General features: G+C 35.9%; 1 protein-coding gene across 1 annotated transcript in view; it reads right to left on the bottom strand.

The window, feature by feature from the left end:
• PHF20L1 (PHD finger protein 20 like 1) overlaps positions 1–24,661 on the bottom strand; it is a 50,662-nt gene that overhangs the window by 18,515 nt on the left and 7,486 nt on the right. Inside the window, exons 3-11 of the mRNA XM_054167163.1 lie at positions 23,183–23,354; positions 22,929–23,013; positions 22,083–22,171; positions 15,802–16,009; positions 15,042–15,167; positions 10,717–10,799; positions 6,724–6,976; positions 4,521–4,706; positions 4,115–4,321 (exon numbers count right to left, since the gene is read on the bottom strand). Coding sequence (XP_054023138.1) covers positions 4,115–4,321; positions 4,521–4,706; positions 6,724–6,976; positions 10,717–10,799; positions 15,042–15,167; positions 15,802–16,009; positions 22,083–22,171; positions 22,929–23,013; positions 23,183–23,354 — 1,409 coding nt within the window. The remainder of the gene's footprint in view (positions 1–4,114; positions 4,322–4,520; positions 4,707–6,723; positions 6,977–10,716; positions 10,800–15,041; positions 15,168–15,801; positions 16,010–22,082; positions 22,172–22,928; positions 23,014–23,182; positions 23,355–24,661) is intronic.

Here is a 24,661-nt window from a genome sequence, read left to right on the forward strand (position 1 = left end):
CAAGTTACACAGAAGAAATCCCTACCTCAGACATTCAAACGTGCTCTGATACTGATAGCCTCAACACAACAGTCTTCAGTATCTCTATAATTTTTAACGCAAGCAATCAGCTAGACAATAAATAAGTGTTTGAGGGAAAGTTTATGATGGGCAGAAATCTGCCACAGTCACACAAATACCCATCTCAGTGATAGAGCTCTCCAGACTGCTTGTCTATAGTAACCTGAGAAGAGACATTGCTATTATGCCTTTATATACTGAAATGTTATTCTTGTCTTCTTAATCAGAAATCACTCTAGACTGAGAACCCTGAATTCTCAAATCCTAAATAAAGTGTTAAGGCTTGCAACATCTAATTTTTAACCATGCAGTTGCTATGCCTTATAAGTAACCACAAAATCAGTCAAAGTAGACAATGACAGTCTGAAGGCTAAGTAACAAATATGGCATGAAAAAATACTAGTTTATAAAAGGTTTCCTTCATGGAAATACTATCTTTTTTTTTTAACCGCTACTTTTAATTGCAATGTTACTCCTTCTGAGGAGTCTAGTCAGCCACCTCCCACACAGTGAAGTGTAGGAGGTCTGCAATTAACATTCAGCAGAGAGAAAGATGCTTAGAGATTATACTTGATAAACTGATTATGTCATTGTTCTAAGATGAATTTTATCACCAGAAGACTGATTTCAGATTAAAAAGAAATGCAAATCACAACACTTTCCAGTCCAGATCATGACATGTTTCCAATGCTACATCTCCTGCTCTGGCATGAAGAAACGACAGAAACAACAGAAAAAATGAGGACGTCGTGCTAGGAGGAGTGCATCAGCACAGACAGGCTTTTAGTGGCACTGCTTATTGCAGTTGAGCAAATTAAAACAAATTGTACCAATGTGAAGTGACTTATTTTGAAGCATGATAGTCTGTTCCAAGGCTCTTGATGTTTCAACTTTCCTAAATAAGAGAAATATCATCATCTGTATTAATATACAAATTAAACCATAACATGACCACCATAATTCATAGTTCTATAGTAACTAATTTTGTGTTTTGAATTCCCAATACACAGGATGAATTTTGTACCTTTAAATACATACTATAGATTAATATCAAATCCTCCACAAAACAATCTCTTTAGGAAGGATGAGGACTTGCTTTCCTTCACCTAACTATCCCAAGCCAACAATCTGCTGGCAGCCTCAGGGCAGAGAATAGAGTGGCAGACAGTTGAACCTGGAGAGTAAACCTGACTATCAACAGATGGGCTGAGTGAAGCAAACAGGTCCAAACTAACAATCTTTAATTCACTAAAGTCAAGCAGGGTAACCAATAGCACCAGGAGTTTAAGAAAAGACTGACCTAATTTTCTGAACAGTTTTTACATCAGCCATTTCTTTTTCCCAATGCAGTAAACTGCTATCAATAACATTACACAAAAGTCTATAATGTTTCTTCTTTTAGCATAAGTACAAATTTCTCCCATATAGTTAACCTAATGTTACCCTGCTAGCAAAATCATCTAGACTGAGGTAGAACAGGAAATAACAGGTGACTATAATATTGGTATTACTTTCACAAATACCTTACTAATATTCCTGCAATAGTAAATGTAACAATATTTTCCTGCTAAAAATTAAGTAAAATCCAGATAGTTAGCTGAAATTATGTTTGCTCAATATGTAACAGTTAAACCAACAAAAGGTGTGCAGAGCTACAGAAATTAAGAAAAATAAGCACGGACTTAAAGAAAAGTCTAACTACAAAACTATTTGAACTTCACGCAGTCAGAACTGGAAAACTGCAGTGTTTTGCATGTATTCAGACCAACTGCAAATTTAAAGTCTATGAAAAGCTAAATGACAAAAAGGTCAATTATCTTCATTTTAAGCAGTCTGACAAGTAAAAGCAAGGATTCTTAGTTGTGCGTGCAGTATCAGGTGATCACAAGTAGCTCCATGCACCTATTTAGGCAAAGCAGTACCACTGTTCAATAATTAACTGGTAGTGTACCAGTGTCCACCAAAGTGCACAGGATTTCCTTGTAGCCTGTGGACTGAAGGAATTAATCACAGTGCTTCTGTGCCGCACTTACGAAATGAGCTGTTCACTCTGTACAATGATTTTGAGAAGGAATCTACATGTTAATGAGTTACCATTTATGCTTCTGCACTTCAGTGCACCCCATCCCTCCCCTCTGACTAACACCAAGTTATTAAGTTTTCAGTAAAGAAGTCATTAAAAGCTTCATTAAGCTTTAAATAACGGCATAAACTGTATCTTCCAGCATCAGTTGCAAGTGTTTCCATCTTCTCATTCTGGAGTCAAATAGTAATACCACTTAATTTTGACAGGGAATGGTTTCCACTGACACAAAGTATGTGGACATGTCAATCATTTTTGACTCACAAGTAAAGGTGACTATAAATAAAACATATTATTTCTTTAATTAGCTGTGGTCAAGACCAAGACACAGCTAAACAAATAAATATGCACAAGTGTACTCATGAATGCTGTTTTGAACCAGCTTGCTCAGAATCCAAGGCAGTCCAATGACAGAAGCAGACAACAAAATACATACCTATCAGCACCACCAACTACAGATTGAATGATCTAGAAAATATGTAAGAAAAGCCTAGTAACTGAAGTAAGTTGTAACAAAGAAGAAACAGATGGCAGTTCGAAGCTGCTAGTTTATGATCTTGTCCTGTGAGTGGGCAAATTGAAAACTCGCCATGGTAGAAGACATGAGATAAAATGGACTTTCACAGAAGTAATTTCCTCAGGAATCTATGATTCTACTGCTACACAATGTAGCAACAGCAAATGAAGACTGTCAGATTATTTCACTCAAGAAATTAGTATTTTAAAAGCTTAAGTGGCAACTCATTAGAAATTCCCTTAGTCCTTATTTTGACAAGTTTAAGACACTAATGGATTCATTTTTTGAGAGGAATAATAATGACAATAATCTATTTTAATCTACACAATACCGACCCAAGAATCTCCCTGTCTTTTGCCACATCTGAGTAAATAGCTATGCTACAACTTAAAGTGATCACCTTACACTTTCAGTGGGAATATGTGTGGGCAGACATCCAAGGACGTGTTGTACATGCTGAACAAAATGCTTTACTGATCTATTGAGCATTGCAGCTATACTATCGGCTTAATGCAAAGTCGTTGGCTTGGTTTTTTTCTCTTCCTCCAAACAAAACTGTTATAGTTTTGAGCGTCATAATTACGTATTTAAGGTCATGATGTTCTCCCTTACTACTGATCACATTTACCAGAACTTTCCCGTTGGACTCTTTCCTCCTCTTAGTTTATTAAGCAATTCTTTCATTTAATGTAACAAACAAAAAAGTATTTTTTGGAAGCCAATTAAAAATTCTCTGATACTCATCTACATAACAGATTTACTTATGAAGTAAGTATATGGACACCTAACACAGAACTGGATGAAAACAACCCACTTTTAGAGCCTGCAAATCTGTATGTAAGCCTTTCATCACATCTCCTAATTGCCTCTATCCAAACGATTCACTGAAAACACAGCAGCCAGTAAACTGTTACAAACTGTGAGGCAGCACAGAGACCTAGTACTGGGCTCTATGCTAATTCTACAAGGGTAAGACAAGTCTATCAAGTTTTACAGGGTTTTTCAGAAATATTTTTAAGTAACATTCGTAGCAAGCAATTGACAAAACTCCCACTGCAAATGGAAGTAGAGGAATGCTGATTGCCTTGCAATGTGCTACACATCTTTAAAGCAGAAGCCACAAGACCAGTGAGTACATCAAGATTCAGTATATATTAGTATGTTAGTAAACAACTTAATTTTTACAAGTTTTAACATATGAAATATTTTTGAAAGAAATACTGCTTTTTATATTCCACACTCTCATTCTCCTTAACGCGTGTTAGAAAGTGCTAATGTAGCTCAAAGTCAGTGGAAGATGAAGAATATGCAGATGGATGGACCCCAGAAAGAGTGGCAGGTTTGTGAGTGTGCAGAAAGGAAGAAAGTATCCCCTCCTTCTGTGTGACTGAATACATACAATGTTTTTACCCTACAACTATAAACCTAACTGGTTGTACACCCAATCTCTTTACCTGACGCTGTTGTAGCTACTCTTCCATCAGTTACTGCTTTGGAAGAAAGATATGTAATCATCTGAATATCTTCCTTGTCTTTACTGGGATATTCATTATGGAAAGTGGATTCTGTGGATAATGGCGCTGTAACTTCCGAACTACGGCTTAAATCAAGAGGGAGACACGGTCCACGCTTCTCAAGTGATATATGAGCAACAGCAGGTACTACATAAAAGAAAAAATGTAGTATTAAAAAAGATACATTGGTCCAGCAAACAACAGTTTGGTTTGCAGTTACATAACAAAAGCATACAGCTTTAGATACAATCAGTCAAAATATCCCATTAGATGAAAACCATGAAAGGTCCAATCGTTATGATTCAATTTCTCTGGGGCAGTTCTTTATTAGATTAAGATACATTACCCTCCAATTTTGATGACTGTTGATTTTGACCACTGATGGAGAACACTTTTCCATCAGTAACTGAAGAGGGAGAAGAAACTTTTTCTACAGAATCATCAGGCAAGGAGCAAGTTGCTAATCGCTGTGATCTTCTTCTCCGTTGGCTATGTTTGTAGGATCTAGGGGAATTCACTGGCTGTGATGGACCTAAAAAGAGATCTTTCAATGTTCATGAAGCAGAGAGATATACCACAATCTTACCGCAGTATTTGAGATTTAAAGATGGGGAGTGCTTTAAATAGCTCTTATTTGCAAGGCTGGTAAATCACAGCAGAACTGATGAAAGTAACTAAAAACTGTGACTACCAGGAGTACAAAAAAGAGTTACACTCAAGATATGATTCTGCTTTTTGTTTTATATACATTATTAGGCCATCTACTTCCCCACTGATAAAGACTGTTGTTTTAGGCAAACAGTAAGTTACAATAAGCAAACCCCCCCATATAACCCATGAGAGTAGGCTACTTATAATGGAAGGGGGCAATAGGATTTAACAATAAACAGAACAAATGATCACAGTTGAAGATCTAAAAAGTTATGGATAGTGATAATATACAACTTAAAAAAACATAACCCAAAGTCGTGGTTAATTTTATATCCCATCATCTGCTAACCTGACATCAATACTCCAACTATATTTCAGATGCACACATGGCACAGTAAGAAGGCTCAAGAAGCCTTTTTATTGTTTGTTGGGTTTTTTTTTAAAGCAAGGTGGTGGAGGACTGATATAGATTAAAATAGGCCTGATTCATTAAAAACAAAAAAACCCATGCTCCCCTACACCTCTCCAAAGTTTCACAAACCTTTGCCTTAGAAAAACATGTATGTCATTATTACACAGTAAAGCACTGCTCTCTCCTTTTCTTAAGCTGCTTTTGGATTCAAAGATGTACAGATTTACAAATAAAGACACAACAAAATTGAATTTCCATTAGAGGAGGTAAAGACTTGGAAGCCAGAGACTACAAAAACAGTACTAACAAAACCTCATCTATTAAGTAGCTGGTTTTTTAAATGGCTGATTTTTAAGTACTGCTAGACAGAAGCCTAACTTGGTCAAAAATACAAACATGTTCAAGGAAAACTACTTACCATTATTTTAAGGGTGGGGAAGGAAGGCATATTACAACACAATGACTGCTAATATTTTGTGGGGATAAATACAATTTATGCCAATGTGTCCTGAACAAAGATGGTTTAAAGATTGTTTAATCTGCAGCCCTGTCTTGCTCATTCATTTAAACGTATCTGTGAGAAAAGACTGAAGGGAACTTATCTCCTAAGGTAAAATACCAAATCAAGTCAAGGGGAACACACAATGCAGTTTTAGGCATCCATCCTCAAACCTATTCTAGAAATGGAATAAAAATATGGCTTTTGACTTTGGAGAAACTCATGTTTATTTTAACTCTTGGCCTCATCATTTAATGCTTTTCAGGCAACAAAGAGCCTGACTAAGTAACACTGAAAATCTAATGTAATCTCAAAAAAAAGTTATAAAAATATTTAAGTCACACAAAAAACTATATTCAAGTATGCAGTATGAGCTTCTCCCTGGTCTCCCAATGACCAGTACTTTGCTACTTTGCAAATCAGTTACATGTTAAGAAAATGAAAATTATGGTATGCTTCTGAGACAAATTTTTTTAGTATTTCTCAACCACAGATCTTGAACAACTCTTCTCCTTCACATCATATTTGGAGGAAATGTCACATAAGGTAAAGAATGCCACTGCCAAGAGGTACAGTGTATCAGCCTGCTGAAGGCAGAATTTCTAAGAGGAGGAAAAGTCCACAACCAAGGTTATGTCTTTTCTTTTTAATGAATCAGGCCCCTTCAGAAGAGAGGTTTGATTTCTCTTGTATCACTGTTAATACTGAAGTGGAGATTAAAGCTGGAGGGAAACCCCTCCCCATTAAAAGCTACATGTCTATAAATATAAAAGTATTATTTAAATTTATTATTTCTGGTAGAGTAATTCATATACCTTATTATATGATTTGACTTTTAAATTACTGAGCTACCCCTAATTCTCCCACTTGGACCTTTTATTTAAAGCAGATTAATTTTTAAAAGCAATAGCCATTTACAACAAAAAGAAATTTCTGCATATCTCTTATATGTAATTACAGTATTTGTTTTAAAATGTCTGTGCTCACTAGTTTTATTTATCACAGAAGAAGGAAGCTGAGAGACCAGCGTCAAATCCTCGACTTGTATTAATTCTGGGGAAAGTGGCGATTTAGGGGGCTTTATACACCCAGAAGAATCTCCAGATTCTTGTTTGCATTTCTTGCTGCGAGCCTTTCCTGAAGACAAAGTTGAGGATAACAGTGCAGGTTTCTGATTGTTGGCAGAACTGCTAATATCAGCTTCATTTTTTTTCTGACTTTGTGGTTTAGGTGAAATCTCCTGAATAAATAATAAAAAATTGATACTTTTATTTCAGTTTCTTCGCTGTAGTTCTTGTATTCTATTTTGATCTTTTTTAAAGCAACTTCAGTATTCAAAACACATTTTAAAGCAACACTATTTGCAGTACAAATGAAAACTATCAGATATGTATCACATTACAATTTTTTTAAAGGAGCACTATCAATTATTTTACAGTATTCAGAATATTCTCATTTCTTACTATTTGAAATACTTGCAGAAAGCCTTAAAATGAAACATTTTTCTCTATTCCCATTTTTATTTTTATTTTTCCCTTTTTTTAAGGGTTCTGTCCCTTTCATCTTCAGCAGAACAGCACCAGAGCTGTCTCAAAGTGTAACTTAGAGAACACTAAGCTAAACTGCCATTACAACACAACACAAAATTACAAGCTAAAATATTCACACTGATGTACAATCACAGATTCATAGGATATCTGAAGTTGGGCTATAAGGACCAGAGTCCAACTCCCTGCTCCTCACAGGATTATCTAAGCTATATGACTAAGAGTGTCATCCAGACACTCCTTGAACTCTGACAGGCCTTTGCACTGCTATGAAAAATGATCTAAAAAGTTTCCAAAATTTTCTCTAAGAAGTTTTCAAAATTTTCTCTCTGCAGTCCCTTCCCTGACCAAAGCAAAAAAACATGAACTTCATCTGTAGAGAAGAACCTGAAAAAAAATTGATAATGCTCCTTCAAGGAATGTCTGAAAACCATAAAAAAGTTTCCAAATACTGAACACCACTCTCACACAACCCTTTTCAGTGCTGGGAGTCTGGATTTCACCACATTATGTTTGTGCAAACACATGAAGAAATCGCAACTTCTAGCACCACAGGGTTAAATAGATTGCTAACTGCTGGGGAAAAATGAGCAGATAACAGTTAAAACGGTCTTTGAAGAACAGGAATTATCAACCATATAAATGCTTTCAATGTCATGAATGCTCATCCTTCTCATACACAGACACTGAAATATTACTTTGAGACAATTAGCATGCATTGACGGACAATAGTATTTTAGACTTTTAACTGGAAGTTCTTCCTGCTTTATGGAATAAACTGTGTGTGTGTCAAAACTTGCCCCATCATGGCAAACTACAATATCTGAACATAATTTCTTAAATCTGTCCCCTCTCTTGTCCCAGTTGCATCACACAGCATAGTACCATCTAATAAAACCATAATTAAGAAAGTAGAAAGATATTTCTACAATGTGTGCACCACTTTAACCAAACTAAAAGCATCACACCTCTTGATGATTTCAGGGTATTACTGGGCTTTGTTATAAATTGCAAAGTTATTTTCCACTGGAAATTTCCACAAAGGCAAAATAAACAAACAAACAACCAACCACTCGTGCACATTCTGTTTGTAAAAGGGAATCCCTGAATGCTACATGAATAGCTTGCTGGAATGATCATGTAAAGATCCGGTGTAAAACATTCCGTTCAGCAGACATCAGTTCTACCTTGAGTAACTCATTTACACATGTACTAAGTGCAGTTTATTCATTTAAATAAAATATTCCATGAACTGTTGAGTATACCTATGCTGGTTATGAGAGGCATTACCAGAAATTAATTAGAGTCGTAACTTGTAAATAAACAATTTTATTGTTCATCTTCACAGATGTGAAAGACATTACTACAGCATCCATTAATTTCAAATTACAAAGTTATTTAAACAAGATTAAAAAAATTAAATTAATATTTTGATAAGGTGCTTAACCTCTTAACAGGACAAATTAACATTAAAAACCTTAATGAATTAATGTTACTCATCTAATCAGGTCTTGGTCAAAAGGAAATAGAACATGACATACCCTAATACAGTCAAATAAACTATTGTTTCTGCAACTAATTCTCTGAGGTTCTGGGTTTAAGACAACTGTAAACTAAAAATATATGAATATAAATAAAATAAACTTCCATCAACAAAGTCAGTTTTTGGCTACTGGCCTGAATACTTCTACCATGTTCTGCATTACATTATTAAAAACTCCTACAAGATATTTTACCCATTCAATTTTATAGCAGTAGCAGACAAAACCTCTAAAGAATGCCAGCTTTGCTATTGGAAAATCTTTTGGGGGGGTTTGTAACTCGGCCATTTGAATTTGAATTTGGGCAGGAACTTAGTGGGAAAAAATCTTAAGCTCAAAAATTTTCCTCCCCATAGTAAATAATTCAAGTGTTTTTGAGGTTTCTTGTGTTAGTTAGAAGCAAAGGAAATAGGACAATTTGGGATTTCAGATGCCTCTCTAAAGGAACTTAACTATTATTTCCAAAAATGAGGTTTTTCAGACCATTAGCATGTAAACAAAGACAGAGACATCTTTTTAAATATCTAATCCATAAAACAGAAACAGCCGAGTTGCTAAGTCTAAGTAGTAACAAAAATGTTTAGTAAATATGCACTGTAGTTTATCCTGTTGCATACAAAGTCTATGTAAACCACGAAGTCCCATTCACTGCAATGGGATTCTGCATGGTAAGATTTACATTGTAATGATTCCTCCAAGAACAACATGCTGTAAGCCATTTCACAGTTTTTTGCACATTGAAAATATCACACACAGTAGCAATAAAATCATAGCATCTTTAATATGCAAAAATTTGAGAAATGGAATGTCATGTCAATACACTGTAAACCTTTATGCAAAGTATCAGTCAATGCATTGACCCCGTAGTGGCTCCATAGGCCATTACAGCGACAGCATTAGAAACAGAAAATCATGTTCCATTGACCAGACTCGCATCCAATGCAGTGTCAATGGAAAAACCACAGCAATGCAATTATATATCAGCTCTAAAGAACCAGTACAACCAAAATATCAAATAAAGTTTGGGGCAGAGGCAGTTCATAGAGTGTGCCGGGGCTTAAGAACAGAAGTGCTCCTTTAAAATTGCAGGCAGCAAGGCTGCTGTTGAAGAATGAAAATGAATACAAAAAAGCTGTATTAAAACTATATTAAGGCTCTGATTTAAATCACTGAAAAGAAAAGATGTCCTGAATCAAGACTCCTGTTCATCCTTAGCTTGCTTTACCATGCTTAGGCATTCAGCCCTTTTAATGTGCAGGACAATGCGTAACTTGGAGTCACAAGCAATGCCTCAACACAGTGGAGTAAGCCAAAGATCAAATGGCAGCCTTCAGGTCCTGCAAATATGCAGGTTTAAAAATCAGACCCTTAACATCATTTAAAAGTTTCTTTTTTGTATTTATTAAAATACACACCCTTGCAAAAATGTATGGCTCATTGAGCGGTTCATAAAACACATACAAGCCTACAACACCAAATTCTTACAGTATAAAAGAAACTTCTTTTAAAGGAAGTTCTGTGAGATGTCAAGAGCCCTGTTTCAAACACAAATTAAATTTGTGTAGGGGCCTTTTCCTAAGTCAGTCATGGTTCCAGCTGTAAAACTGGACCTTGGGACACTGGTCTCCTATTTGTTGCAGAGAGACTTCATTTTTCTATTGTGTTCTGTTAGTTTTCTAACATAAAAGCTCATTACTGAAATTCAAGTCAACACCGTGTTTAGAGACAATTAAAATTCCATACTTCTAGCTCTGCCAGAAATGTAAACGTAAGATCAATTTTCAGTTCCCTGTTATACCTGAAAGGGCAAATTTTAATGTTGTAGGTACTATATCTCCATGGCACACTCCAGTGGGAACCTTGCAAAAGAATCAAACTCTACCATTTCATACCTGCTCCAGGACTGGAGCTGTTTCTTTGTTGCCTTCCTTTTTTTCAGCACCATCCGCAACAACAGCTTTGGATGCCAATAAACCTTGGGAGAAAAGTTGCAAAGATTTTTAGTTAAAAGCAGCTTGCAATAAAACTTTGTAGAAACTAAAGCAAAACAGTGAGAAAGGAAATACAAACTGCTTATATCTACTGCATCATTCTCTCTGAAACAGCTGAACATGAAGCTGGACATTTTACATTAGGTGGAACAAAGAATTAAAGGTTGTTCCCACGGTGGTGTTCTTTCACAACAAGACACTTCTCTGGCATTTCCACTTGCAAGATGAAAATAAAATTGAAATTGTTAATTGCAAAATAATGCCTCATCTTTCTACTAAAGCCCAAGCACTTAGGCCTTAAATCCTAAGTGATCTTAAGGCCTGAAAGCCTTTTGAGAGATCAAAATTATTTATAAACCTTTTCTGTATCTCCCCTTCGCAGTCTTCATGAAATTCCCATCAGATTTTTGTATTACTACTTTTAACACATGCAAACCTTTCTTAGAATAGAACGAGGGATTTAATTTCCAAATGAATATTCTCAGCAGTGAAGCTCCCAAATTACCATAATAACAAGACCATATTGGCAGCAAATGATTCAGAAAAATGTCTCCTCATTCAGAAACTCATATACAATATCAGTACTACCATCACACAAACACAAAAAAATCTGTGTAAGACAAGGCAACATAAGTATGAAAAAGCTTTTTTGCAACTTTAATTACCTAATTACGCACAGAAAGAAAAAGTTCTGTGCCACAATACGAAGCAGAACTGATAAACCTGCAAAATGAAGGTCTGAATTAGTTACTACTGCATTCCCTGAGAATATCAGTATTGGTGGGCAGAGAGCTTAAGTTCTCACAATAACTGCAGCTAACAAATCCACAAGAAATTCTTGTAGTGTTCCATGAAAAATTAGATATGCTCAAAACTAATTTATAGTGCAAAATAATCAAGTAATTACAAACTAGTGAAGCTCAGAAAGCATTCAAGACATTAAAAATAGTAAACAAACAAACAAACACACAAAAAAGAACCCACAAGCAAACAAAAAACCCCAAACAAAAGCGAAAACATGCACACAAAGAACAGTCTGGTATTTTGCTAGAGAGCTACCACATTTATTTCACAATAAATTCCAGGTGTTTTGTTTCATTTGCTCTTTATGTTAGATAAACTTATGCTTCAGTTTACTGGAAAGCAGTTACATTTTAAATATTCAGAACACCATGTCCACAACAAGAGGGGTGAGTAAATGGATTGTACAGCTAAACAGGTGAAGGGTAGCCCCACTACATTAATATAAATAAAATTATCAGGCAAGATTTTAATTATGAATTAGGCTTTATGAAAGATTTAGGTTTCATGAACCTAAACAAACATTTGTGACACAAATTATCCATTTCAACTAAGCTGTGAAATCAGCAAAGTTCTTTATACTGACAATGATGCATCTAAAATGAAAAGCATGAAATACTTTTCAAAACTGAGCATACCCAAGTTTTAAATACTGAACAACAAACTGTCATCTAAGGCAGCTTGTACAGTTCTTCAAACAACAGGCTGACCAAAGGTTGTGTATGCCGTGTAATTGGCAGTGTTCAAGATCAGGCTGGATGGGGCCTGGCCTTGAGCAACTTGATCTAACGGAATATGAACCTGCCCATGGCATGGGGATTGGACTAGCTGATCTTGAAGGTCTCTTCCAACACACACCATTCTATGATTTTTATTTCCAGCTAGATGCTCAGTGCTCAGAGAGTAAAACCATAAAACAAACCTAGATTCTGCCAGATCTGTGAATATATGACCCTTAATTTCCTCCTCCTCTACCCTATTAAGTGTCTTTCTAAACAATTACCATGCCTGTAGAAAAAGACAAAACTACTACTACAGCAGCAGGATTACATGATCACCATCCTCTATCAATAACAGCACACACCAAACGAGCATGGAGGGCACAGTGAAACAAAGTGTTTTGTTCTGTAAGCTTACTGCAGATGATATCTGTTCTTTTAAGTATCAACACTGCAGCAGGAAATGTGGAAGTAAGCATTGAACAGAGGCAAAAACTAATTGAAAAATTGTATTAATACATGCTTTGCAGGAGACACTGTTCACATTGAGGAAATAACATTTCCCCCCTGCAGTGGTAGCAGAAGAAAAAGGGGAAAAGGAGTAACTGTATTTTGTTGAATGGAGAACAAAGAATACCAGGTGCAGATGAGGCTCCAGTGGCAGATAAGAACCTTCTACAATATACTGAATGCTGAATTGAAATCCAGAGAACAGGTCTTTTCAGATTGCTTCTCACAAGCACATTATTTGCTTTACTTCCACAGTAAATCTGTAAGACGTGGTGTTGGATGATAGGTTGGACACAATGATCTTGAAGGTCTCTTCCAACCTGGTCTATTCTATTCTATTCTATTCTATTCTATAATAATGTTTTCCTAACAGCTACAATGCTTTATGACTCTTCTTTGCCATTCTGATAGGTACACCAGTATGACCCCCAAGCTTCCTTCAGATATAAAAGCTCATGCCAGAGACACACATAACAACTTCAAGCAAGTATCATCAGCACTTAGCATTTTCTAAATACTCCATTTTATGCAACAACAGAAAAAATCTACTACAACATGAGTGGCAGAAGTGTGTTGAGAACTGTTACACAAAGTAACTACCAAGCACGACAAATTTCATGTTGTGATTAAAGGATTAAATTCACTTTTGCAGAAAGGCAACACATACTCTGCTAGCAGAATATTCTCTCATGGAGACACGATTAGAATGGTAACAAAGTCAATGGTTGAAACATTATGTTTCTGATTATTCACTTCAGTCTGTATGAGCCTGTCCAATTGTTATTCAAACTGCTCCTCAGGAAAAGAAAATCTACCCACAAGCACAGAAGAATGTAATTTTTAGAGCTACATGTTTTTCCGCTGGTTTTGGTATCTTCTGCTACTAACTACTATAGGAAAGAAGTGAACAGGACTTTGTAAGTATGTATCGTTATGCGTGTGTATGTAGTACAGGCAAAGGAGAGTAGTAATGAGGCTGACAAATTAGACACTGTTAACTAAATTTGGTACCAAATAAGAAGCCTTCCAGGAAAGAAAATCCTGGAGGCAGAATATGTTTTTTCCCAAGGATTGCTTCCTTCATATCCTGTTCCATACTGGTCCATTTAATTTATTTTCTCCTTTAGACTAAAGTACTGATTTGAGAGACTGAAATGGAACCACGCTCCAACAGACTAAATATCCTCTATTGCTGACCTATGAAAGGATGGATCAGCCAAAACAAGTCTGGAAAAAAACTGATCACTTAGATTAGTAAATCAGGTTGTTTTCATATTATAGAAACAGTTAAGGCTGAATGACCATACTTTGTTTACTACAAAAAACAACCAACCAAACAATAAACCCTCTCTCATCTGTAGCACGTAAAAGTTTGCCAGATTCACACAAAATATTGTTTACTAGAGGAGTGAGTGGAACGAATTTCTCTCTTTCCAAGGGCCACTCTGTTAACAGGGGGATGTAATAACTTTCTTCCCCCCATATTTTGAAATGTATCCAGTCCCTTCCCAGTACAGGTACAAACATTCTTTTGATGCCGGCAACACAATTTGCTTATTGGCAGGCATGGGGAAGCAGGGATACAAATTGCAGTATTTTTTTTTCAGTTAAGTACATTTCTATCAAATTTTAGAATAAAATGAAGGTAAGACAATTTTTGAAGGGAAGACAAACGATCTATTATTCTGTTTCCTGCTGTGTAAAGTCTACTCTATAACTGTCTACTTGTTTTCTAGTAATACCTTTGAGTAACAAGCACAAGGAATTCATTTTTCAGATCATCACTGCTTCAATCTGTAGCTAGGTTTGTCTACCTTTAAACAACATACTGTAAACTCTTTTCAGGAGCAATTTTAACTTCATCGTAAACTGTGACAAAACATGTTAAGAAGTTGTACAAACAAATTCACTCCAAATGGAGAAGACTGTTTATCTGGAATTAAATTATACTCAAGAAATTCATCAGTTCAGGGTGGCTACCTTCCTACAAAACTAAAAAGATCAAGTCAAGTCTGAGAATATTATCAGAATTTATGAAGAAGGTAGGGTTTTCGACCATTTACAGATTCCTTAAAAATTCTAAACAAGTAGAAGACTATAGTGAGTATCTGCCTTATGAATGTACTTTTATCAATCTACTTCAGTACCTTATCTATAAGCATGTATACTTCATTATAACTGAAAAGAAAGTTTTACCAGTGATCTTGTTAAGACGAGCTCTCTTTGCCTGAAATGAGTTGCCTAGATTACTTTTCCTCTTGTGTGATAGTGTGCTCTCTGCCTGCACAAAGGCCATCTTTGGAACATCCACTACAGGAAAACCTACTTGCAAACAGAAGAGAAATCTAATAAACATACAATTCATAATTATGTAGCATCACCCAACATACCCAACTATTTCAGAACTGCTACAAGAATACTGCAGTAATCATAAAATTCTCTTTAAAGTTAAAATTACATAAAGATTTATTATTACACATTGAAGCATTAGATGCCGATAACCTTGACATTTGTGATGAAAAGTCAGTATTAAAGGCTATCAAAATGAACAAATACTTATCAACCTAGAAATAGTTTCAAACATCCCTGAATATAAATATACCATGCATAGTGAAACATTTTTTTCTTAGAATAAGATCAGGGATTATGTCAAAGGTAACAGAAAATGTAGGAATATGAATCAAAGCATACAAGGAAGTAACTTAAAAACCACTATGTTGATTTTGTTAGAGCCAGTTAGGAGTTTTGCAGAAGTACTAAATGTTGAGTGAACTAGATTCATCAGGCAAGGTTTCTTCCTGAATTGATTAAATGTTATGTAGAGTTATCTAAATAGCCAATGAGACGTTTTACTCTAGAAATACTAATTATTACTTAATTGTAAAGTTAACAACAGGAATTCTTCTTCAATGTTGCTGGAAAATGTATTGTTATCCTCTATAGAATTTGTTTTTACCAAATGTGTCACTAGATGTAGGCTCCTCTTCCTTTTTTTGGACTTCCTGCATGATTGTAGAGGTTGAGGTTTCTTCTTTTTTTGAAGGAACTTTTAGCCATTTTCTGTCCTCTTTATCTTTATTGCTGTTTGCGCTGGTTCTAGGTTTACTTCCTGCTTTGTTCTTGGCTGCTGCTGCTGCAGCAGCTTTGACCAAAGCTATCCAGTCCTCCAAAAAGGAAAAAATGTTAAGTAAGCATTAAAAAGTGCCTGAGATACAAGTAGAAAATACTTATAAACCCAGTGAAAATTCTCTAGAAATGTTCAGGAGCAGCTGAATTTATGTTTATGGCTACTACTCAAAGAGTGGCAAATTACTTTCCCAAATTGCCTAAATAAGCTCAATGTATTATCAGTGTGCCACATGAATAAAAAGAAAAAAAAAGGAAAAAAAAAATTGAAAGAAGCACTGTGTATAGAATTCTGGCTGCTACCTATCTTATGTGTCGTAACTTTAAAAACCCAGAAGCTCCCAAACACAGAATACTATTTTCTTACCCTTCCGGCTATGAAATTCACCATTATTCTACAATCACCTCAAAGCATGGTCCAGCCAGCTGCATGTTTGGGGCAGAGTTCTTCCTGAATTAAACTCATAAAGCAGAGATAACTCTTAACTAATTATATCTGTGTCTACAGTAACTAGACACAGCACCTTTTTGGTATTACATGTTAAAAGTTTTATCCCAAATGTTCAATAAAGTGCTCCATTAATATGATTGAATTTCACAATTCATATTTAGGGTAATATAAGTGCTGTTTTTGCTAATGACTTATTTGACCATACAGACACATCCAAGGAGTTAACAGAACATGCAGTCCAGATTAATCTACTTTTTTGCACATAAACAAAGTCTAGCCACCTTATACATCAATGGAGAGAACTAAATACTTCTAAGACTGAGCCAAACTCTTTCCACTAGTTTGGAGTGATCAGACTCCTGCTTTACATCACCTAAATGCAGGGATCAATCTAACTGCAAAAACTGGAACTTGATCCTTTTTACTGAAATATTTTTTCAAAATTCTGTAACACCAATTGCACACAAATTTTCCACAGAGAAGTTGTATGTGATATAAAACCCAGCAGCAACGTTCATCCTCCACCAGTAAGAATTAAGCATCTTAGTGTTTTGAATGTTAATTCATTTACTACATGGCAATTTGGCTACAAGAGGATTTGCAGATTTGTACTACTGCATATAAAAGAGGTATGATAAAGACTTTTTGTCTAGTTCTGCATGACTGTTTCCAGATACTATTTTTCCATTATTTTTCCCCCAAGTGGAGAGAGACCACACTGATGGTTGGACTTAATGATCTTAGAGGTCTTTTCCAACCAAAACAATTCTATGATTCTGTACTGTAACTTGGTCTGTTTTCTTGTTATGATATGTAGTACCTAAAGCAGCATGCTTTTATAAATTTTGCTTCCATTCCCACTTGGGTGTTATGTCTTTCAAATTTCTATTCTATTGATGGTTTGCCTTCTGCAGTGTATGTAAAAAAGCATAACACAAAACACTGAACATTACTCTTGTATTATGCTTTCCCTTTTACATATCTCAGTGTTTAAATCACTGTTTTACATGGATTATGCTCCTATATTGCATCAAGCTATGCACTTAGAAACACAGTTTTGATTCCACTAAGATAGTGTTCCATGTCCAAACTGTCAATGCAAGATGCATACACTCAGTCCAGCTAGCTGCAGAAAAGTTTGGAAGCACTTTGGCAATGCTTATGTAACAGACAACTACAAAGGCCATTTGGTGACGTGCCAGCCACAGAGAGTGTATCTAACTGCCAGCTGCATAGTCAAAAACACAGATACCTCTTTTTCGGCCAACCCAAACTAGCACACACATTAGCTCCAGTCCATCCAGCAGCGTTGCCATCCACCCAGCGTTGCCCATCCAGCAGGACAAAAATAGGATGGAGCAATTTGTGCCGTAGAGGAGTTAGGATATCTGAGAGTGAGAGTTTTACACTGTACCACAGCCAAGTGATGAACAGGATCAGTAGTACTGATGGAGCTTGGGTCTTATGAAAAAAGGGGGAAGCAAAGGATGTGCAATTTGCATCAAAAGAGCTCTGAACCAGCATTTTAATTTTCAGCCAAGCTGAAAACCCTGAAACAGGAAGCTTTGCAGTTATAGCAAGCTTCAAGGACCACACTGAACAAAGAGTTCAAAGAGTAGCAGTTCTTGTGCAACACGAATGGCTTTTTGTTTACATTTTATATTGTTGTTTGGGTACTTAATACATGGAGCTTGAAAAGGGTAGCAGGACATAAACAACAATGAAACAAACAAAGACTAAACATTCAGAAGCCAGAGCACACAAACATTAATTATGGCAATAGCTACATTACTTTTTTTTCTAGTTTTACATGTAAATTCAAGCTCAATGAAGAGAATTTGAGTGGGGGTGTGGACAAGGTTATCTCAAGAGGTCCCTTCAACCTCAGTAATTTGTGATCCCAAATATGCCAAAACTCTGTGGATGCATTTTTAATTTGGCTCCACAGGTGCTAAAATGACATAGACAATTCCTCTTTTCAAGATTGAAATCCCACTGAGCTGGTATGTAAAAATGTTTAGCATCTCAGATGCTACAGTGTCTCTGTTACTTTTGAAAAAGCACAGGAAGTCCTCCTTCAGAAAGATGTATTTGTGCCTTTTCAGAATTTTTACAAAAAAATTAATAAAAAAAATGGGAGAGTAACAGAGGGAGTCTGAAGCACAATGGATTCTGAAATCTGTGTCCAGATTGTTGTACAGTATCTACTCTGTCAGCGATAGTGGCAGGACACTAGATATCATAAGTATTACAGAAAATAGCTGTGAATCTTTACCAGCAGGAGTTTTCCCCTGAGCATTCAGTATCCACAAAGCCAAATATGAACACATTACAAATTAATAAAGCAAACCCAAAAATCCGCCTGACAAGCTTTTCCCTGCTTCTCCCTTGTGTCCTAACCTTGCCCCTCTGCTGGCTGTGGTTTTCTAACTCTGCACACCACCCATCCTGATTTCCCACTTCCCACAGCATCTCATCCCACTGAAAGTTTCTCATAAGCACAAAAAAGTGTATTTCCTTTTTTTATTCTTACTAAAATTTGACTTTCTAGAATGTTGAGAAAACTGACCAGAGAGAATCAATATGACACTGTAGTTAGAAGACAAAACATTGCTTTATCACTGCTGAGAAAAAAATGGTCATTATGCTAATTAGATTCATTAAATCAAAGCACAGAAAGTTGCATTACCAAGAAATACGTTAGTGGAAATTACCCAACAGCCTTACACATCTATTGGCTCAACACTTGTATTTTAAAATATTCCTTTGTGTAACTTTAAACCTGCAACTGTAGGAAAAGCAGAATCGTTTCTGAAATCCAGCCCTTGTGCCAATAGCAGAATTCACACATACATGGTACTCCCTTCACCTGCCTACAACCACCACCTTTGTGCTTCTCTACAGTACTAAAGATTCAGATGATTTTCCTTCCCTGACACATCACAGCTCCCAATTCCCACACATTCAAACATACAAATACATAAAATATCATTCTATTGACTGGCTGATTCCACATCAAGCCTGGATTCCTTACCCTCATCTTTCAAATTCTAAACAGGCTGCCCCACCTACATCTTGGCTCACATTGTCTCCTGTCACATCTTCTTTTTTCCTCTGTCCCAATTGCAAATCCATGCTTTTTCCTCAGCTTCCTCTTCCTGTGTGCCAAGTCCCCTCCCTCTCCTTCAAAACCCTCCTCAAAACTCACTTCTTTTGGTTCGATTTCCGTGACTAATCTCAGCTCCGGCGCTATCTGCTCCCTCTCGCGCGCCTAATTACATCGAAGATAAAACAAAAAACATGAAACAGAAAAGTAAGTTATCTGAGTACTTCATATGTGCTCTCACAAGGGCAGTCTCAACATCCCCATCTTTTTTTATTTTCTCTCTATACTACATTAGCCACATTTCTGTGTGATTTCAACCAATTTGCGCTTATCAGCAGAGCAATCTAACCTACAGTCTTGATGCATTACATCCCACCAATATTTTCCACTCTTTAAATATTTCCCCTTTCCACCTTCACAGCTGAGTCTTAGCAAAACACACTTCTGCTGCAACTCAAAAATGGTTTGAGTGCTACAGAGTTTACAATACAATCTCTTCCTTTAAGACACGCTATGCTCAAATCAAAGAATTAACTAATCTATATGCCTCTTCCTCCATGTAATTCAATTTCTGCATGCTTAGCACACATCTTCCAAACAGATCCTTATGTTTGTTAAATTTGCTAATACACTAGAACTTAAGCTCACACTCATCTCTTGAAAGGTAATTTTTTCCTCTGGAAACAGATATAGAATAAGACATAGGTTCAAACTAGGCATAACGTTTTGGATCTGCCAACTCAACCATTTTTCCAATCAAGTCATATTCTTGACAACCTTTTCTTTTTTTAAGATTTATATGTATTTTTAGTACATCCCTTCTTATTAAATGCAAAAAAAAAATAATCAAAGATACTGATTTTGAGTTCTAGGCTTGGAAAAATCTCAGTTTCAGGTAACTGGTTTTTCAAACCAAAATGCCACAAAATATTTTGAAAAACAAATGTTTTACCATAGTATAACAACATAGGAGATGCTGCAGAAAACAAGTATCTTTGCTACAGAACTTCATGCTGATCTCTAATTTTGCAAAACAAAATGCCAAAATTAGTATCAATTAGCACTATACAAAGCATAATTAGTGTTGTTGCTGCAAGACAACTTAAAAACTCTAAGTTCATCTCAGAAAACATAAATTTGGCCCCCTTACTCTTTAAAGACTTCACTGAAGCCACCTACATTCAGCCTCTGAGATGCACAGGACTGACAGAACAACTCTTAACTACTGAGAAAAATTCAGAGATCATAGATGAGCTGGATTTCTACCAAGCATGTCTGGACATCAAAATGGTTGCTAAGAAATGGATTTCTGTGACCTAAGAGTAGTAATTAAAGATTAGACACAGTATAGCTCCCTAGAAAAAGTACAGGACAGAGTGACTTAACATTATAACTACATTATCCAGGTTTTCCTTTTAATGGAGCAAATAAAGTATTCTACCTTTCTAACTTACTATTATACCGAAAGAATTGTTTGACATACATACTGGTTCAACTGAGTTACTCTAATACTGCTGCAAGATGCCAGTGTTGGCATTATTATGGATTTCAATATAGTCTCTTTAAGGAAACAGCTTAAATTAAACTGCAGTGTTGCCTGCATTAAGTTCCAATGTTCTCTGCGTAGACAGATGATCAACAGTCAAACAGAACTACCTGCAACCTGGAGGCCAGAATACAGAAAAGCTTTCAAGCCATTTCACTTATCCATTTGACCTTGTCACAGTATGGATAAATATAACAGTAATTGTGAAATACATGAATTGTGTTCGTCAAGTTAGGAGTATTCTGAAAAAAAAAATTGGAGCAAATTTCAGCAGGTTTTTTTTCTCCCACACTTCTTATCTCTGAGGCTCAAACAGTACCAATGGATTAGCTATGAGACTATGGTTATCAAGCAAGATAAATGCAGTGGCACTTCCAGGGTTTTCAGTGTTGTTTTGCAAGTAAAGATGTGCATAGTAATTAAATCTTCTCTGATACTTCACAGCCTCTCTCAACTTCTACTCACCATTTCTTCTTTAACAGCAACGGGTTACCAGAAATAAAAAAACATTTCTCCATCAGAATCCTCAAAAAGTTCTGGATATAGGGGAAAAAAATCCCCACAGAACAGTCATGTTAATAAGAACTATGGGAGCTACCCATAAAAAGAAAGAAAGAGATGGGGTGGAAGGTGGGTTAGGGAAAAATAAATAAATAACTAAAAATCAGCACCACAGACTACTGACAAGTTACATCTTTTTTTTAAAAGACACCAGAGGAAAACATCTCTTGATGGCCCTGGTTTTGTAAACTCTGCAAGCTAAAAGTCTGTGAACAGATTAGTTGGCAATGGAGCATATAGCACCGAGGCATTTCAGAGGCAAGACAACTTGAGCAGCACACTCTGGGGTATCCTCTACAAAACTGGTGAAGCAAGGCAATGCAGGACCTAGAAAAGAGACTATAATCTAAAACTAGTGGTGCTAGATGACATTTTTACCATCTCAAGATATTAAAAAAAAAAAAATCTCTATAAAATCTAAGAAAGAGATACCCTAAGTATTCTTACCTGCCCTTTTGCATCTTCCGGCATAGATTTGATATGCATCCTCTTAAGACATCTAATAACACCATCATAGAACTGTACTGTGAATGTTCCTAGAAAAGGATTGATGTAATCACTGTGAGTTGTCAAGAAACAAACACACCTCGTTACTACGAAAACTTTAGCAAAACATTTTGTAGGCTATATGAACAAAGAAACCAGGTATTACCTACAGTTTTGAAGAAAAACAAATGACAGCCTCAATGAAACTCTGCTTTTATATTGCTCTTCGTCCATTTGGACAATTTCAAGTGTATTTATGATACTGTGTCACTTTCACACATAATTCATGGAAAGACTTTACACAACAGGGAAACAACTCAATTCACAATCAAATCCTTGTTTGCTTTAAATTGCAGTAACAACTCCAACTTCTACTTATGTTCATTAGAAATATCATCACATTGTAAAGTATTGCAACTGAAGTGTTCCTTTGCTTCCCCATTTCCATTGTTTTTCTTTAATACACAATTTGAAAGAGACCAATCATTCCTAAAACAATCACGAAAAAATAAATATATCATTAGCTCCTATCAACCACAGTACAAAATATTCCTAGCACTGTGCACAGCATTTTCTTACCACTGAGGAAATATTAAGCATTTTGTCTTCCAGGACAAACGCCAATCTTCTAATTTCACACACATAAAACACGAACCTCTTAAAAAATTGGTACAATAGAAACATTTTCACTTAATACAAACACAGTGAAAATAATTTTATACCTATGTAATTTTCTGAAGGAGACTACAGCTACAGCATAGCATATTCAAACAATCCTTACCAAATGGACCATGCACAAATACATACCCTCTTTATTAATTGCTTCAATCTTTGCAGGGTAGTATCGACAATCTGTCCAACGAGCTAGGACTTCTTCTCCAGGTTTAAAATCCTGTTTTATACAAATTAAATCATCAATATTTAATCACTTACAGGTTTTTTCCTTAAAAGAATTAAGCATTATGTGCTAGAGAGATTGTAGACAAGAAAACATGTAGGACATTTAGGACATTTCACCAAAAAAAAAAAGAGTCAAAGGAAAAATAAAACATGCTACTTACAACAAATTCTTCATCATCTTTCAGCCCTTCTTTCCTTAATGCTGGTCGCTCCAAGGGTCGCAATCTATTGCTGTCCCAGTAAATCCACTCATCATAGCGGTGACTCCAACGTTCAAAATGAACCAACATCTTCCCTTCTTCATAATCTATCTTCTCAATACGAGATGGATACCTAGAAGAATAAACATAAATAGATAAAGCTCAATTACTTTTTTCTTCACACAGCAGTGCTTACATGACCATTCAGAAAGTGTGACCGTTTCTTTGTGGGGGAGGGAGAACTGAACCTTCTCTCACCACCACAGAAAGTCCTATTAACACGTTGTACTAAGAAATCTCCAACTCTGAAAAAGATAAAGTTACTAAATTGTTAGTAGGATGACATTTAGTTTAAGAATAATCTATACACATCAGTGATAAGTCATTAGCTTCATCCTAGTCAGATGATTACATACAATTTGAAGCCTCAAACTCCCCGACCAAAGCTGTCTGAAATTGGCAGTAGTTTGTGCATAACAGCTCTAAAATGTGTGACTGCCTAAACCAAAGGTCTTCAAGACTTTACTTGGGGATGGAAGAGATATGAAAGTAATTAGAACATTCACTCCTAATTATATGAAAGATTTCATCAAACTATACCACCGATTCCAAACAAATCCAAGCAACTATTCAAACCCAGAAATCAACAGAATATTCTTACTTAATCTAAGCCACTTACTAACTTACAGATCAGCTTCCACAATTTTATTGCCATTGAGTTTGATTCATAGCAGCTATTTTTAGCAGTAATCTCTCTTTAACTTCATACGCACTAAAATAATTATTTCATTCTTAACACATGGATTTTACTCTCAGCAAACACTGTATATGCTCAGTAGAACTAATCAGGACTGAGCTGCCACAAGATCAAGTCTTAGGCATCTAATTTTGGGTGTGGCATAGATGTAGATTAGGAACCATAAAAGTTGATTTTACACTTGTAATCACAAATTTTGCCAACTTCAGCAAATACTATTCAGTTTTACTATATACACACTGAAGTGATGCATTTCACAAAATTGTAGTAGGAAGGGGGAGTAATGTACAAACCAGTTTTGCCACACTACTGCCTCCACCAAAGGTATTAGATCGCATTAATTCCACTGCATGAAACAGAGAAAATTGGAATGAGGAAGAATATGGCTCCTTCTGCCCTTCACAAAAGTACTGAAATGGATTAAAAAATGCAAAGAAAAGCCTAAAAAATTACTTAGATATTAAAATCTTTCTACAGAGTTTATATTAAGGATCATTTAAAGTTAACTAAACATATTGAAATGGAAGACCACAGCAAAAGGACAGCTGTCTTTCACTTTCATTAAGAGGCAATCTGTTTTCTTAACGTGCTACTGTAGAGCATAGTAAGAGAGTGGAGCTTGGGCAATGGATTTCAGTTCTGCTGCAAATTCCATCAGCTAGAAACACAACTAACATACAGGA

The sequence above is a fragment of the Dryobates pubescens genome, chromosome 14, assembly GCF_014839835.1.
Source record: "Dryobates pubescens isolate bDryPub1 chromosome 14, bDryPub1.pri, whole genome shotgun sequence".
NCBI lineage: Eukaryota > Metazoa > Chordata > Aves > Piciformes > Picidae > Dryobates > Dryobates pubescens.